This window comes from Nyctereutes procyonoides, unplaced genomic scaffold (assembly GCF_905146905.1).
Source record: "Nyctereutes procyonoides isolate TBG_1078 unplaced genomic scaffold, NYPRO_anot_genome, whole genome shotgun sequence".
In the NCBI taxonomy this organism is placed as follows: domain Eukaryota; kingdom Metazoa; phylum Chordata; class Mammalia; order Carnivora; family Canidae; genus Nyctereutes; species Nyctereutes procyonoides.
In genome coordinates, this window is record NW_026575142.1 from 20,157,402 (window position 1) to 20,171,542 (window position 14,141).

The following is a 14,141-nucleotide window of genomic DNA, read 5'->3' on the forward strand; positions in this document are numbered from 1 at the left end:
CTGCAGGTTAATGCTTCAAGATAATCAAAATGTGGAAGCGCTAAGAATCCTGGCTCTTTACTATTTGTGCAGGGAGGGGGATATAGAGAAGGTAAGTTGTATTGTACTATTTAAGTTTCCTGTATTAAAAAAATATGTAGTTACACCCACATCTGCACATACAGTAGAACCTTGAAGAGCTCTTTCAGAATGTGTGCCATGGGGATCCCTGGGTGGCGCAGCGGTTTGGCGCCTGCCTTTGGCCCAGGGCGCGATCCTGGAGACCCGAATCGAATCCCACGTCGGGCTCCCAGTGCATGGGGCCTGCTTCTCCCTCTGCCTGTGTCTCTGCCTCTCTCTCTCTCCCTCTCTGTGACTGTCATAAATAAATAAATAAATATTTAAATAACAATAAAAATAAATAAATAAAAAAGTTATTTAAAAAAAAAAAAAGAATGTGTGCCATGGTAGGTTTTACTTGATTCCTAGAAATATACTTGAACATATTGATGAGCTTCTTAAATCAACTAATAAAGCAAAATAATGGAATAGTTAAAATACCTTGAAAATTCCTTAAATCATTAAAGCATAAGTGGTTTTCTACATTAAAACTCACATCCAGTAGTCTACATGATTAATGTAACTGGTAATGCTAGGTATGAAAGAATGTGTATACAAAATATAATTCATAGTATTTTTACAGTTTAACTGAGTTTGCATCATTTAAATGGGCTTAGGATGACATCCCACTGGACCTTATAATAAGATACACATTTTTCTAGTAATGAGCATGTTGATTATGTACTGCATTATGGAATGCCAAAACCCAGTCTGAAGCAAACAGTGTCACAAAATAGTAGTATAACAGTAGTAGATTTGAATTGTGTTTAGTCTGGTTAAATTGTTAAATGTGACAGCAACTAACTAAGAAGTTCTTCAGTAAATACTAGAGGAATTTTACCAGGGGCAACTCTTCAGTAAATTTTCCAGGCATTAAAATTACTTACAGTGTCATAATGATTTTTCTGTTCTAGAGAATATTTTAATATAAGCCAGAATATATAGTTAATCCAAAATCTGATCTCATATAATACCAATGTTTATATGTTGTTGTGGATATCTCATGTGTGTCATGAAGTAATTATTGAAGAGGGATCTTGGCATATATAGTTAATTGAGCATTATGGATATCTTTGCCTACCCAAAGGTTTCCATTCAATAACAAATATTTTAAAAACACATAGGGTTATTTTATTTTATTTTTTTTCAAGTTTTATTTATTTAAGTAATTTCTCTACCCAAAGTGGAACTCATGACCCTGAGACCAAGAGTTGCATGCTCTTCTGACTAAGCAAGCCAGGGACCCCTAAAAGACACATTTTATTTTATTTTATTTTATTTATTTTATTTTATTTTATTATTTTATTTTATTTAAAAATTTTTTTTATTGAAGTTCAATTTGCCAACATATAGCATAACACCCAGTGCTCATGCCCCTCTCAGTGCCCATCACCCAGTCACCCCAGCCCCCCTGCCCACCTCCCCTTCCACCACCCCTTGTTCATTTCCCAGAGTTAGGTGTCTCTCATGTTTTGTCACCCTCACTGATATTTTCACTCATTTTCTCTCCTTTCCCTTTATTCCGTTTCACTATTTTTTATATTTCCCAAATGAATGAGACCATATAATGTTTGTCCTTTTCCGATTTACTTATTTCACTCAGCATAATACCCTCCAGGTCCATCCATGTCAAAGCAAATGGTAAAAGACACATTTTAAAACTCAATTCCTTATTCATAATTCTTGAACTTTTTAAAAGAACTTTTAATACATTTCGCAGCATAGAAGATTTCACTGGACAAGAGGGAATTTATAAAAGCAAAGATTTTTTAATATTAACATTTATTAGTGTATATGTCATATATTCATTTTATCATAGTTTGTTTTAAAATTATCCTGATACTTTTGTTTTAGGCTGCCACCAAGCTGGAAAACTTAGAAAGTGCATTGGATGCCATGGAACCACAGAATGGTCAACTTTTTTATAAGATCACATTAGCCTTCAGCAGAACTGTAAGAACGCCTGATATGGAACAGCTCTGTTATCTGTGGCTGGGAATATAAAATAAGTCACAAAGGTTGAGGTATCAAAGAGCCTTTGGACCAGAATGAAAATATCATACATATATAAGTGTGTGATACACTTCTTAAAAAGTCAGTTCAGAGGAGATATGATTTTCAACCACAAGAAGGCATCATGGAGGCTTGTTGAGCCTTTAAGAATAGGGAAATGGGAAATTCCAAAGAAAATGGAAAGTCATTTATTTTATTCAGAGCATAGGATTTATAACTAGGATTATTCTTTGTTTTGTTTTTTGAAACTACAGTCAACCCTTGAACAGCACAGGTTTGAACTGTGTGAATCCACTGAATGCAGGTGTTTTCAGTCAAGACAGTACAGTACTGTAAATGTATTTTTCATATGATTTTCTTTTCTCTAACTTTATCGTAAGAATATATAATATACAAAATATGTGTTAGTAGACTGTTTATGTTATCAAGAAGGTGTGGTTAGTGGTAGGCTATTAAGTGTTTGGGCATGCAGATTTTCAACAGTGAGGGAAGAGGTGGTATGTGGGTGATAGCACCCTACCCTGCATTATTCAAGGGTCAGTTGTATTTGAAAAGAAGTTTGGTGGGGCAAATCGTTGGGATCTTGTTCTTTTAAAAAATATACAATAGTAAAGAAATGTTTTTATTACAACATCCAATAAGAAGATAATCAGGAATGGAATAGGAGACTTTCAAAACCAATACAAGGAATGAGAGGTTTGGAAAGTTCTTAATTAAACTAGGAAAAAAATAAGGAAAACAGTACACACAAGTAGGTAAAATACTAAATATATAATTGAAAGAAGAAAGGATCTTTATTTTTTTATTGTTTAAATTTTTTTAAAGTTTTAATTTATTCATGAAAGAAACAGAGAGAGAGAGAGAGAGAGAGACAGGCAGAGGGAGAAGCAGGCTCCATGCAGGGAGCCCGACTTGGGTCCCGATCCCGGATCTCCAGGATCACGTCCCGGGCCCAAGACAGTGCTAAACCACTGAGCCACTGGGGCTGCCCTAGTATTTTAGTCTTAAAAGTTATTATGTTAGGACATTGCATACTTCCTTTAGCAGAGTAGCCATTTCTGGAAACATATTTGAAGCTTTTTTCACAAAAATTCTAACGTGATCTTTTAAAATATTTTCCCTGGTGGCGTATCTTCTCCTTAGGGGGAAAACAAATCCTTGTCCTGTATTTTGATTAGAGTTATGGATAGATAGTTTTAGATATAGATATAGATATAGATTTATATGTGTAAAAATATATAAACACACACACATATGTATAAACTTAAAGTAACAATTTTCTTGTCTAATTTGTAAAACAATCATGAGACAGTGCTAAAAAATATACTTGTGCAGCAACATCATTAGAGTATACTTTTCAAAAAGCTATTGTTTAAAAGCACTGCTCATTAGGACTTTCATCCTGATGGGATATAAACTTTCTTGCTGTTATGTACTGTCTAGATAGTAAATAGAGAAGTTTTAGGTTTTTATTATTAAATAATTTTAAGTCTATTTCTATGAAATACAAATAATTCGTTATCTTTAGGAAAAAATAATCCTCCCACCTGAGTAGAAATGTTTGACTTTCTAGTCTAAAACTTTTTTCTTTTTAGTGTGGGCGAAGTCAACTCATTCTTCAAAAAATTCAGACATTACTGGAAAGAGCTTTTAGTTTAACCCCTCAGCAATCAGAATTTGCTACAGAACTTGGATATCAAATGATTTTACAAGGAAAAGTTAAAGAGGCACTGAAGTGGTATAAGACGGCCCTAACACTTGATGAAACTAGTATTCCTGCGCTAACTGGTATGACAGCTGTTTATAAATGTTCTTCAGATAGGTGCAAGTAACAATTCCTCTTAAAACCTGCTGTTAAAAAAAAACGATGTATGTTGTGGATTTCTAAAATTAGACTGTCCTTCATTATCCACAATAGAAAAAAAAACCCACAGATCTTTAAAACTAAAGTTTTTATTTCTTAAGTAATATCTTGAGAGAATATATTTTTATGGGATAGTTCCTATAAATTCTGAATTTCTTACTACCTGATTTTAATTTGCATACAAAGCTGCCCATTTTCTTTTCATTCTTCTTTTTCCTTTTTTAAGAATCTGAGGTAGTACTACTTTAATGTATTATAGTTTATGATAATGTATTAATACTTTAATATATTATGGGGGAAATGTGTTTTATTAATGTTTGAAGTGTACAAGGCTGAATTGATGTGGACTTTGACTATTTTTGTCCTGTTTGGTTTTAGGGTTTATCCGATGTCAATTAATAGAAGGACAGTTACAGGACGCAGATCAGCAGCTAGAGTTCCTTAGTGAAATTCAGCAGTCTATTGGAAAATCTCCGGTACAGTATTTTATTTTATCAGATGGTAGATCCTAGCTACTGTTTATAAAATACGAGATTTTAAATTTTAGTACTAGTAATGGATTTAAGGACTAATATATACAAATTTTAATATATAATTGCATTTACTAACTTACCTCCATGCACAATTAGACTTTAAATATTCTCGTGTAAGATTCTTAAAGTTTGTTCAAGCTACTACTTGAATTTGAACAAATATTTCACATAAATAGCACTTCATATACCTTTGAAATATAAGTAGAAATAAACGGCTTTGCAACTGAATGGGATAATTAATGACAACTACTTAATTTCTAGGAATTAACCTATTTACGTGCGATTCTTGCAATGAAGAAAAATAAACCACGAGAAGAAGTTATTAATTTGTTAAACGATGTTCTGGACACTCATTTTTCACAGCTAGAAGATTTACCACTTGGCATACAGTATTTTGAGAGCTTAAATCCTGATTTCTTGCTGGAAATTATTACAGAATATCTGAATTTCTGTCCAATGCAGGTAATTCTGGGACTTATTTTCAGTGAAAATATTTACAACATCATTTACATGGTGTCTTTTAAAACATGCTAATAAATTGTCTTTCACATGTTAGATTGTATCAGCATTTGACAGTGGCAGTATTGGTATCTGTATTAGTTGAAATAGTTTTAAAATCAGAATGTTTATACCAATGACTCCTATCAAATAATAAATGTATTTGTTTACAAATATTCACACGTAGTTCATAAAATCTTAAAATCCTAAGTTCAGAAAAAATATTAGAAGTCTTTTAATTCAGATGTGCTTGCAATACTTGAATGTGCTGCATAATATCCACATCAAATCCCCATCCAGCCTCTGAGTACACTAAAAAATGCAGTTCTTACTGTATGACTATGACTGTTACACTGTAGTTCCTATGTTGCCAGACTCAACTTTGTCTTATAAAAAAAATTCACCCTTTTCTTGGTAGTCCTGGTCTCTGAGGTGGCACAGAGCAAGTTGTTACTTCGCCAAAGCAAGAATTATTCCTCATTCATAAAACAGACTTTTGGATTTTAGAAATTAGTTTTCATGTTCCCCCCAAACAATTCCAGGCTTTTAGCTATTTATTTTTTATGTGACATAATTAGAACCCTGGTGGTGAGCCTGAGGGTAGCCTTCATTTTGTTAGTCAAGTCTCAGTAAGCTCACGCGCTGTTGCGTATACAGGTTTGACCTTGGCAGATCCTCTGCCTCCCTGATTCTGGATGTTTCTCTAGCTTTTTTCTGTGAATCATTATCAACCCCTGTAGAATTAATAGTTAATGTAAGTCCTAGGTCTATTATTCATACAATTTAGGACCCACATGTAGACTGTATATTTATCCCTATGAAATTTTATCTCCTCAGATTCATCTTGTAACTCCAGGTTACCATATTCTTTTAGATCCTGATTATCATCTATTTATATGATCTTTATTGTCATCTGCCATCTGCCTTATCTACCTCTGAGTAGAACTGAGAATGGGTCCTTTTATTCTACTATCAGAGACTTCAGTTGAAATTTATGTAGATAGTTAGCACTCTTATTACAGACAGTAAGCAGACGCCTTAACGTTACTATACTCAGCTCACAGTTCGGCACAGGAATATCATAACGGTAGTATCAAATAGTTCATTGTTAAAAGCATAGTATTCTTAGCATTTTCCCTGATTTACAGCTTCCATAAAGGTGTTAACAAGGATGAGGATAATGGCCTTTCTTTAGGGAAGCCATGTTGCTTTTTTGAGCACCATGTCCTTTTCCAGACTTTCATCTTCTGTTTTAAATTAACCCTTCTTAAGAATAGAGAACAGATGGAGGGGTTGCTGAAGGGAGATGGGCAGGGGATGGGCTAAATGGGTGATGGGGTTTAAGGAGGGCACTTGTTGTGAAGAGCATTGGGTGTTACATGTAAGTGATGAACCACTAAATCCTGTTCCTGAAACCCTATTGTACAGTATGTTAACTAAGTAGAATTTAAATAAATACTTGAAAAGAAAGAAAAATAAATTAACCCTTCTGGAATAACACCTAAGATTGATCCCAGGCTCCCCTGTTATGATCTGTTTTCGGTTGCTTAGAGTTGGAATTCATTTTTCACTATTTGTGCAGCCTTCAGAATTCACTCAACAAATGCTTGTAGAGTACCCAGGCCTCTGCCTGGAGCTGGGGAGGTGGTTGTGTAGGAGTAAACCACAGCCTTTGCCCTCTTGAAGCATATATATCTAGTAGGAGCAGACAGATAATATAATCAAGTCAATTATATAATGGAAAATAACAGAATGGGTTGGAGGTTGGTAATTTTAGGTAAGATGGTCTGGCTAGGCCTCGTTGAGATGCTTAAAGGTGAACAAAAACCTGAAGAGTTCAGGTAGAAATATGGTGTACATTGTCTCAGGCACAGAAACAGTTGCACAGCGGCCCAAAGGGACTCATGGAGACTAATGTGACCGGGATGGAGTAAGGAGGAGGTCACAGCAGAGGACAGCAGACCATGTAGGGCCTTAGAGGTTGTTGTTGTCGGTCCCCTGGCCTCAATTTGATTTCTAGCATGATCTGACTCAGCAATTTAAAAGGATTTCCCTGGCAGCTATGCTAAAAATTAATTGTAGGTGGAGCAAGAAATAATGTATTAAGTGCCAATTGTGTCCCTAGTCTAAAACATTCTGTGTTCCTACAATATAACCTTTGTCAGCATGATGACATCTAATTAGTATTTATCATGTCATTTTCATGGGGAAATATCGGAAAGACAGACTTGTCTCTCCAGCTCTGTTCCTTGGCGCTTTTATATATATATATATTTTTTTTTTTAATCAAACAGCTATTAGCTTAGGGATTGTCCACAATCAGCCCCCCTGAAAGTGTTTACAGTAAAAAATGATGATGGTTCTCTAATAAAATAATATTTTTTCAATAAGTAATTCTTAGCAGATGGCAAAGAACCTTAACCTCACTATCACCTATACTTTCACTATTTTCAAGTACACTGAAAAAATAATTTACTCCGTACTCATTACTGTGTGAAAATGTGTAAAATTCCAATCTTCAAGGCACATTAAAGATCCTAGCCCTGTAAAAGAAGCAGAACAAACTGTGAAACTACTATGGAGTTGTATAAGATATTATAGAACGCTCAATTTTATTACATAGATTAAAAGTGCTGTGGAAATTTAAAGAAGTTGAGGTGTTCTAGGCACCATTGAAATTCCTTTTGAGCATGCATTTTTTCGTGCTTCAATGTAGTGAAGAGATGAGGCACTTTCTTGTCAGAAACAACATCGCGTTATAGACTGTCAGTAAGAGACCATACTCTAGCTAACAGTTTGTATTTGTGGGGTGCAGGAGGACAGTGGGGAAGATTGCTTTTCAGGTAAGGGAATCAGCATTGGTAGGGCAAAGCCAGGAGAAGGAGGATTTGACACTTAAACTTTAAGATCACATTCGTAGCTTGTGAGTTTGTATCCATTGGGTACAGCTTGGTTGGGTAGACAGCCACTAAAACAATAAATGTCCTAATACTGATTCAGTTATCATATTCACTGCGTATTAATAAAAAGAGAAAGAAAAAAAAAACTTTTGTGGGCCTTCAGCATGCCCGGCAGAAAAGCAGAGTGTGTAGGTATGAGATAGTAAAGCACGTATGAAGTGTACTACAGAAATCTACCTTCTCATTTCTACTAGGGGGAAAGAAAAGAATTTTCTAGAAACTAATCTTATAGTACTCCAGGGGGTGATGTAAGTCACCGAACTGAATAAATCACAGGGCAGGTCTACACTTAGAATTCACATTGCCTTGACCCTCAATTCCAGCAAGAAATTCTACTTCTCAATTATCTTTACTTTGAATATGTTTCCTTCACAATGAACAAACATGCTCCTTTTGTGTTAATCAAATTAGTGTAATAATTTCATGACTATTTTGCTGAATAGAAGCCATTATTTACATGATCTGTTCACAGATCCCAGGGAGATAACATAGTATTAGTTACATTATAATTAAGATACTGTGCAAAAAGGAATAACAGAAATTTTGGAAAAATACCTAGTTTTGCCCGTTATACTAAAATTTAATACGTGTGTTCACTCTTAGCTCAATACTACAATAAACGCATAAAATAATATGCTAATTTGTTTTGTTTAGCCTGCAAGTCCTGGGCAACCTCTTTCTCCACTTCTAAGACGTTGTACCTCAGTCCTGGAGACTATAGTAAGAACTGTACCAGGTCTTCAGCAAGCTGTCTTCCTAATAGCAAAAGTGAAATATTTGTCAGGTAGGATATACCTTAAAAACTTAAAAAAACCTTTTTATTCTGATGTTGACAAAAACAAGGGTAAATAAACTTTTTTTTTTTTAAGGATAAATAAACTTAATTACTCCACATATATGGAGAAAAGTCCCATGAAATGCATTTTACTTGTGGACAAATAAATCATTTTAATCCAAAATAAAAGTGCATAATAATCTTTTCTATTTAATTCTTTAAAAATTACTATAAACTTTTGTTGTTTTAGTGAATTGCTGGGGAAATGCAGTTTTACCACCCACAAAAAAGTCTGTCAGGTGATACTTAGATGACAATGAGAATTTATAGTCTTTAGTCTATAGTTAGTAACTCATTGGCATAGCCAGATGCAAAGTTTTACCAGGTTTTGGGTCTTTGTGAAATGTATTGATTAATTCCTGTCTAGTTTCTGTGATTATGTATAGCTAAAAAATTAATTCCAGATATATAACCTTAGTCTTTTAGGACACAAACATGCGTGCGACTGTTACATAATAGACCAACCTTTGGGGCTTATATTTATGTACCTTTTCTAGATGAATGCCACACAAAGTAAATTAAGTAAGGGGGTAGAAACCAATTTAAAAGTATCATCCAAAAAAAAAATAAAGTATCATCCTAAACAACTATTTCTTATATGTAATGGAGAGAATTAAAAGACTGACTTTGCTAAGTTTTTGGACCTCGATTTTAACTGTTAGAAAAAAAAAAAAAACCTAGATGATCTTAAAAGCTTGTATCAATAAAAAACCTCTAGTTATAAAATGGCTCTATACTACCTTCTTCTGGTTAGGTTCTGTTGAGCCACATAGTATTCCTACTTTCCTCTCAGTTGAAATGGTATTATCTACTAGGTAATTAAACTGGGACTTTGAGTTCTGTGATTAATCTGTTGGACATCTGTTATTTTGAAAATTGATAAAAATCAGTCTCAATATAGTTAATTCTTAATTGCCAAAGTCTCTGGAAATGAAAGTCTTGTATGTTGACCCCATTTTTAAAAACAGCAGCGTTGATTCATTTGAAATAGTGCTGGCATATGTCCGAATAGCAGTATCCTGATAAGATGGCAATTGCAATGACTTCCAACCCAGAACTACCTGGAGTTGGACCAGAGTTCATAGGCTAAGGGTGCAGACAGGAGCCGCAAGTTCTGGGGTTGCCAAGGCCATATGAACTTCTGACTGGCTGACTACAAATTTGGGGTTTCTATGAACCCTCACATTCAAAGTCACTAGAATGACTCCTAGAACTCAGGAAATCACTATTTACAATTAGAGTTGTAGTATAGTAGAAGGATACTAATCCAAACCAGCAAAAGGGACAGATGCACAGGGCGAAGCCCTAGGAGGGTCCCAAATGTGAAGCTGTCTGTAGAGTCAGTACACATCAACTCTCCAACACAACTGTATATGACAGTACATAGAGAGCATTAACAACCTGGGAAGCTCACCCCAGGCTTAGAGTTTTTATTAGAGATTCAGTATATAGGCATGGATTGAATCATTGGGCAAAGATTGATCCCCAGGGTCCTGCACCCCAGTTCAGGTAGATAGCATGTGGTTCAGGCCCCAACCCTCTACATGGTTGGTCTTTCTGGCATGGCTAGTCCCCATTGAGTCACATTCTTAACATAAGCTATCTAGGGCTTATCATTCATCTTTTCACTTACGTAAATGATCAGAGCCAACCTCAAACGGCAAAGATATTCCTCTCACTCAGGAAATTCTCCCAGGAACCTGGGACAAAGGCCAGCCAAATTCTGTGTTACGTAGGGCCGTAACAAAGACATACATGCAAGACAGAAATGTTCTTTCATTTTTCTCTTAAGGGAAATTGGGCTACTCTTAGATAAAAATGTGATGTTGATGTGTTGTTTATATGGCTATTTTCTACAACAGTGATTACCCATTTCTCACTTTTAAGTATTTAGTGACCTTGTAAATACTAACCACACATCTTTCCCCCTCCATCACCCTTAAAAGAAACAAAAATTCTGATCTCAATTATTCATACAGTCTTCATATTCTTCAGTCTCCTATTTTTAAACTCTGATTCTTTTCCTCTGTACTTTCCCCCCTTAGCAGTAACCTTCAGGTTATCTCCTTAATCCTCTTCCTCATAAAAGAACATGGGGGTGGTAATTTGCACACCAATTTATTACACTTAACCTTCCTGTTTGCTTTTCCGCCTGTTCAGTTCTTGAGTGTTAGATTGTATCATGACTAAAAAGAACCCAATATTATTTAATATGTTGATAGTTGATTGGCAAATTTTGATACTGTTTAATAAGTATTATGCAGCCTCAGCCCATTACTTGTTTATTAATCCTCTGTCTCAAACAACTGTTTTCTGTTTAAATGGACTCCGTCATTGGTTGGTTGGGCCTTTGAGAACTGGAAGCCCTAACTGTAAACCTTGTTTGGTCTATTGAAATATCAGGTGAGATTGAGGAATGTAATGGAACAGAGAGTAATTTAGGGTCTGTTCCTCCCCAATGCTTCTAGCAAGGTTGAATGGGGAGCTGAGCTCTATGTCTACTTAACGCCCGTCTGAGATGGTTTTAGGCAGATTGCTGTGGGTTACCTCACTAGGAAGTTCTTCTAGGACCTAGAGTTTATGCTCTTCTTTCTCTGAAGAGCCTCTTTCTACCCCGTCTCCCAGCCTGAGCTGAACAGATTCACCATTCCTGTCACTTTAATTTTTATCATTTCTTCCACCTACGACTCCCAGATGTACAGATGACGTGTGTCCAAAACATGGACTATTACAGTTGGCATTTAAAGGCATATTAAGTCAATAGCTCATATTTCTGAATGTCTGGAATATATCCTTATGCTTCTTTGGTTATTTTTTATACAATGGTAAAATTTCTGGCCGAGGATGATTATAAGACTATGTCCTCTTTGTTAATATAAATGATAGTACAGAACTCTAGCCACTTAAATGTCTATGTTCACAAAACTTACTGTAATGAATTTGTAAGTAAAAAGGTCTTTGGGAAAATAAAGGTACATTTATAGTCCTTTATATTATATTTATATAATATAATATATTATATAATATATATACATAATTAATATAATATATATTATAATATAATACTTATATTTATAGTTCTCTCAGTAGTGATGGTGATTGATCCTTTCACAGCTTTCTCTGATTTGCTGCTTATGACTGGTCTGACTTACAGGTATATTCTTTTCATGAAGCCTGGAAAGAGGCTACTTGGGGCAGGTAGGGGTTACGCCACTGCCTTATGAATGGAGGACTTTAGGTTTAAACACTGGAACTATATAAACTACTCATGTCCCTCTCACATCTCTAATCTTTCAACCATATGAATTCTAATGCTTTGTTTCTTTTGTTAGGTGACATTGAAGCAGCTTACAATAACCTGCAGCATTGCCTAGAACACAGTCCTTCTTATGCAGATGCTCATCTCCTGATAGCTCAGGTTTATTTGTCTCAGGAAAAATTCAAATTGTGTTCTCAGTCACTTGAACTCTGTTTGAGCTATAATTTTAAGGTAAGTATTCCACATTCAGATGGATAAGACATATTAGCCTTTTGAACCTTTAGCAAGTGTTTACATATGCAGCTGTTCTGTATTTTTGCCTATAATGTTTTGCTAATAAATGCATTTTTAATGGAAAAAAGTTTGGATTCACAAGCAGTGGGAGAAAAAGTGGGGGCAGCTGTGGTGTAATTAAAAAGCTGTATGGATTTGGAGACAAGGCCTGGGAGGTCAGTGTCTGGTTTTCCCACTTCTCCCCCCCCGCCCCCGCCGCGAACCTGTTTTCTTCTCTATAAAATTCATATAATAACACCCTACAGTTATAGTAGGCATTAAATGCGGTAATGGATGTATATAAAGATGATTGTAAACTATAGAGCATTATGCCAAATATTTTTATGTGTAAGAACTCTGTTTTATTGCTTGTTTCTGTCTTGGATTGTGGGTTCTAATAACTTTTTAGAGTCATCATCAAAGAGCACCTAGCATTTTGAAAGTTCATATTTGGTTTGAGGATATAAACACATTAGATTTCTATGCAGGATATTCTGTGTTACATCCCATATCATTAGGGAAAATCATAGGTTCAGGTGCTTCCTGAACTACCTAGAGTCATGGAGGAGCTTCTCAAACTTTTGCTTTGGTTCACAGGGTCTTGAACCCTATTTGAGGGCCCTTCTGTGGACTGGTCAATTCAGGATTTGCAGAAGATAGTGCCTGCTTCTTAGGTCGGTAGTTCTCAAGACTAGTGGCACTTATCCCAGTGCCAGTATCCCATCCCAGTGGATCTAAATCTCCGAGAGAACAGAAGCATGAGAATTTACACGAAGCTTACCAGAAAATGTGATGCCTACTAAGGCTTACAGCCATGACCTTAAGGATGATTGTAGCCATCCTAGACATTACATGGCTACCATATCACCTCATTCTGGATTATCTCCTGTCTTTGACTCCTTCGTTTATTTTGTCATTTTCATATTTTTTTCTTGATACACTTGATAGCCAAAATAAAGACAGAAGCTTCATTACTAAGTATTTCAGAGTAATATCAGAGGGTAAAACCATGTTTGCTAAAGTGTTCTGAGATTTTCAATCTTAATCTTAAAATTAAAAATTAAAGGGAAAAATGTATTTCTAGAAATCTAATGACTATATTACTGCTACTAGAAGTCCCAGATAAATTCCTTTCCTGAAAACTAAATTTCTTAGAATATATTTGGTAGCTTTACAAGTTTTTTTTGTATTTTCTCTTCTATCATGGTAAAAGCCCTTAATGACCTTATCTGTTATCCAGGAAGATGCTAGGTAGTGGCAGATTGCCTGAATCTGATTTAATACAATAAGTGATCAGAAAGTTAATAAAAGGACAGAAATAGACCTCATGTATAGGCTATCCTCAGGGATTCTAATGCTTGGTGGATTGTAAATTATGTGTTGGTGTTGTAAGTACTCTAAGGAAGTATTTCTGAATATTATTTTTTCAGGTGAGGGAATACCCTTTATATCATTTGATAAAAGCTCAGTCACAAAAGAAAATGGGAGAAATAGCAGAAGCAATTAAAACTCTGCATATGGCCATGAGTTTACCAGGAATGAGGAGAATTGGATCTTCTTCAAAATCAAAATACAGAAGAACCGAAGTTGATGCCAACCATCGTTTATCAATCTTTCTTGAGTTGGTGGAGGTCCACCGCTTAAATGGAGAACAGGTAAGTCAGATTTTAATTCAGTGGTTCAGCTCTGAACTTTGTTTTACAAGTATGTATGTTAGTGGGAAATGAAAAAGCTGAAATTATTTTCTTGCCCAACTGGTAAAGCTTAGAAAATTTATTTATCACTTGGTGCAAAATCATGCCCTTTC

At 35.3% G+C, this 14,141-nt stretch overlaps 1 protein-coding gene across 1 annotated transcript in view; it reads left to right on the forward strand.

Moving 5' to 3' along the window:
• The window catches only part of TTC21B (tetratricopeptide repeat domain 21B), a 78,083-nt gene that overhangs the window by 18,055 nt on the left and 45,887 nt on the right, over nucleotides 1–14,141 (forward strand). The window contains exons 7-14 of the mRNA XM_055308265.1: nucleotides 7–91; nucleotides 1,954–2,052; nucleotides 3,708–3,900; nucleotides 4,355–4,452; nucleotides 4,771–4,971; nucleotides 8,622–8,751; nucleotides 12,135–12,292; nucleotides 13,765–13,989. Coding sequence (XP_055164240.1) covers nucleotides 7–91; nucleotides 1,954–2,052; nucleotides 3,708–3,900; nucleotides 4,355–4,452; nucleotides 4,771–4,971; nucleotides 8,622–8,751; nucleotides 12,135–12,292; nucleotides 13,765–13,989 — 1,189 coding nt within the window. The remainder of the gene's footprint in view (nucleotides 1–6; nucleotides 92–1,953; nucleotides 2,053–3,707; nucleotides 3,901–4,354; nucleotides 4,453–4,770; nucleotides 4,972–8,621; nucleotides 8,752–12,134; nucleotides 12,293–13,764; nucleotides 13,990–14,141) is intronic.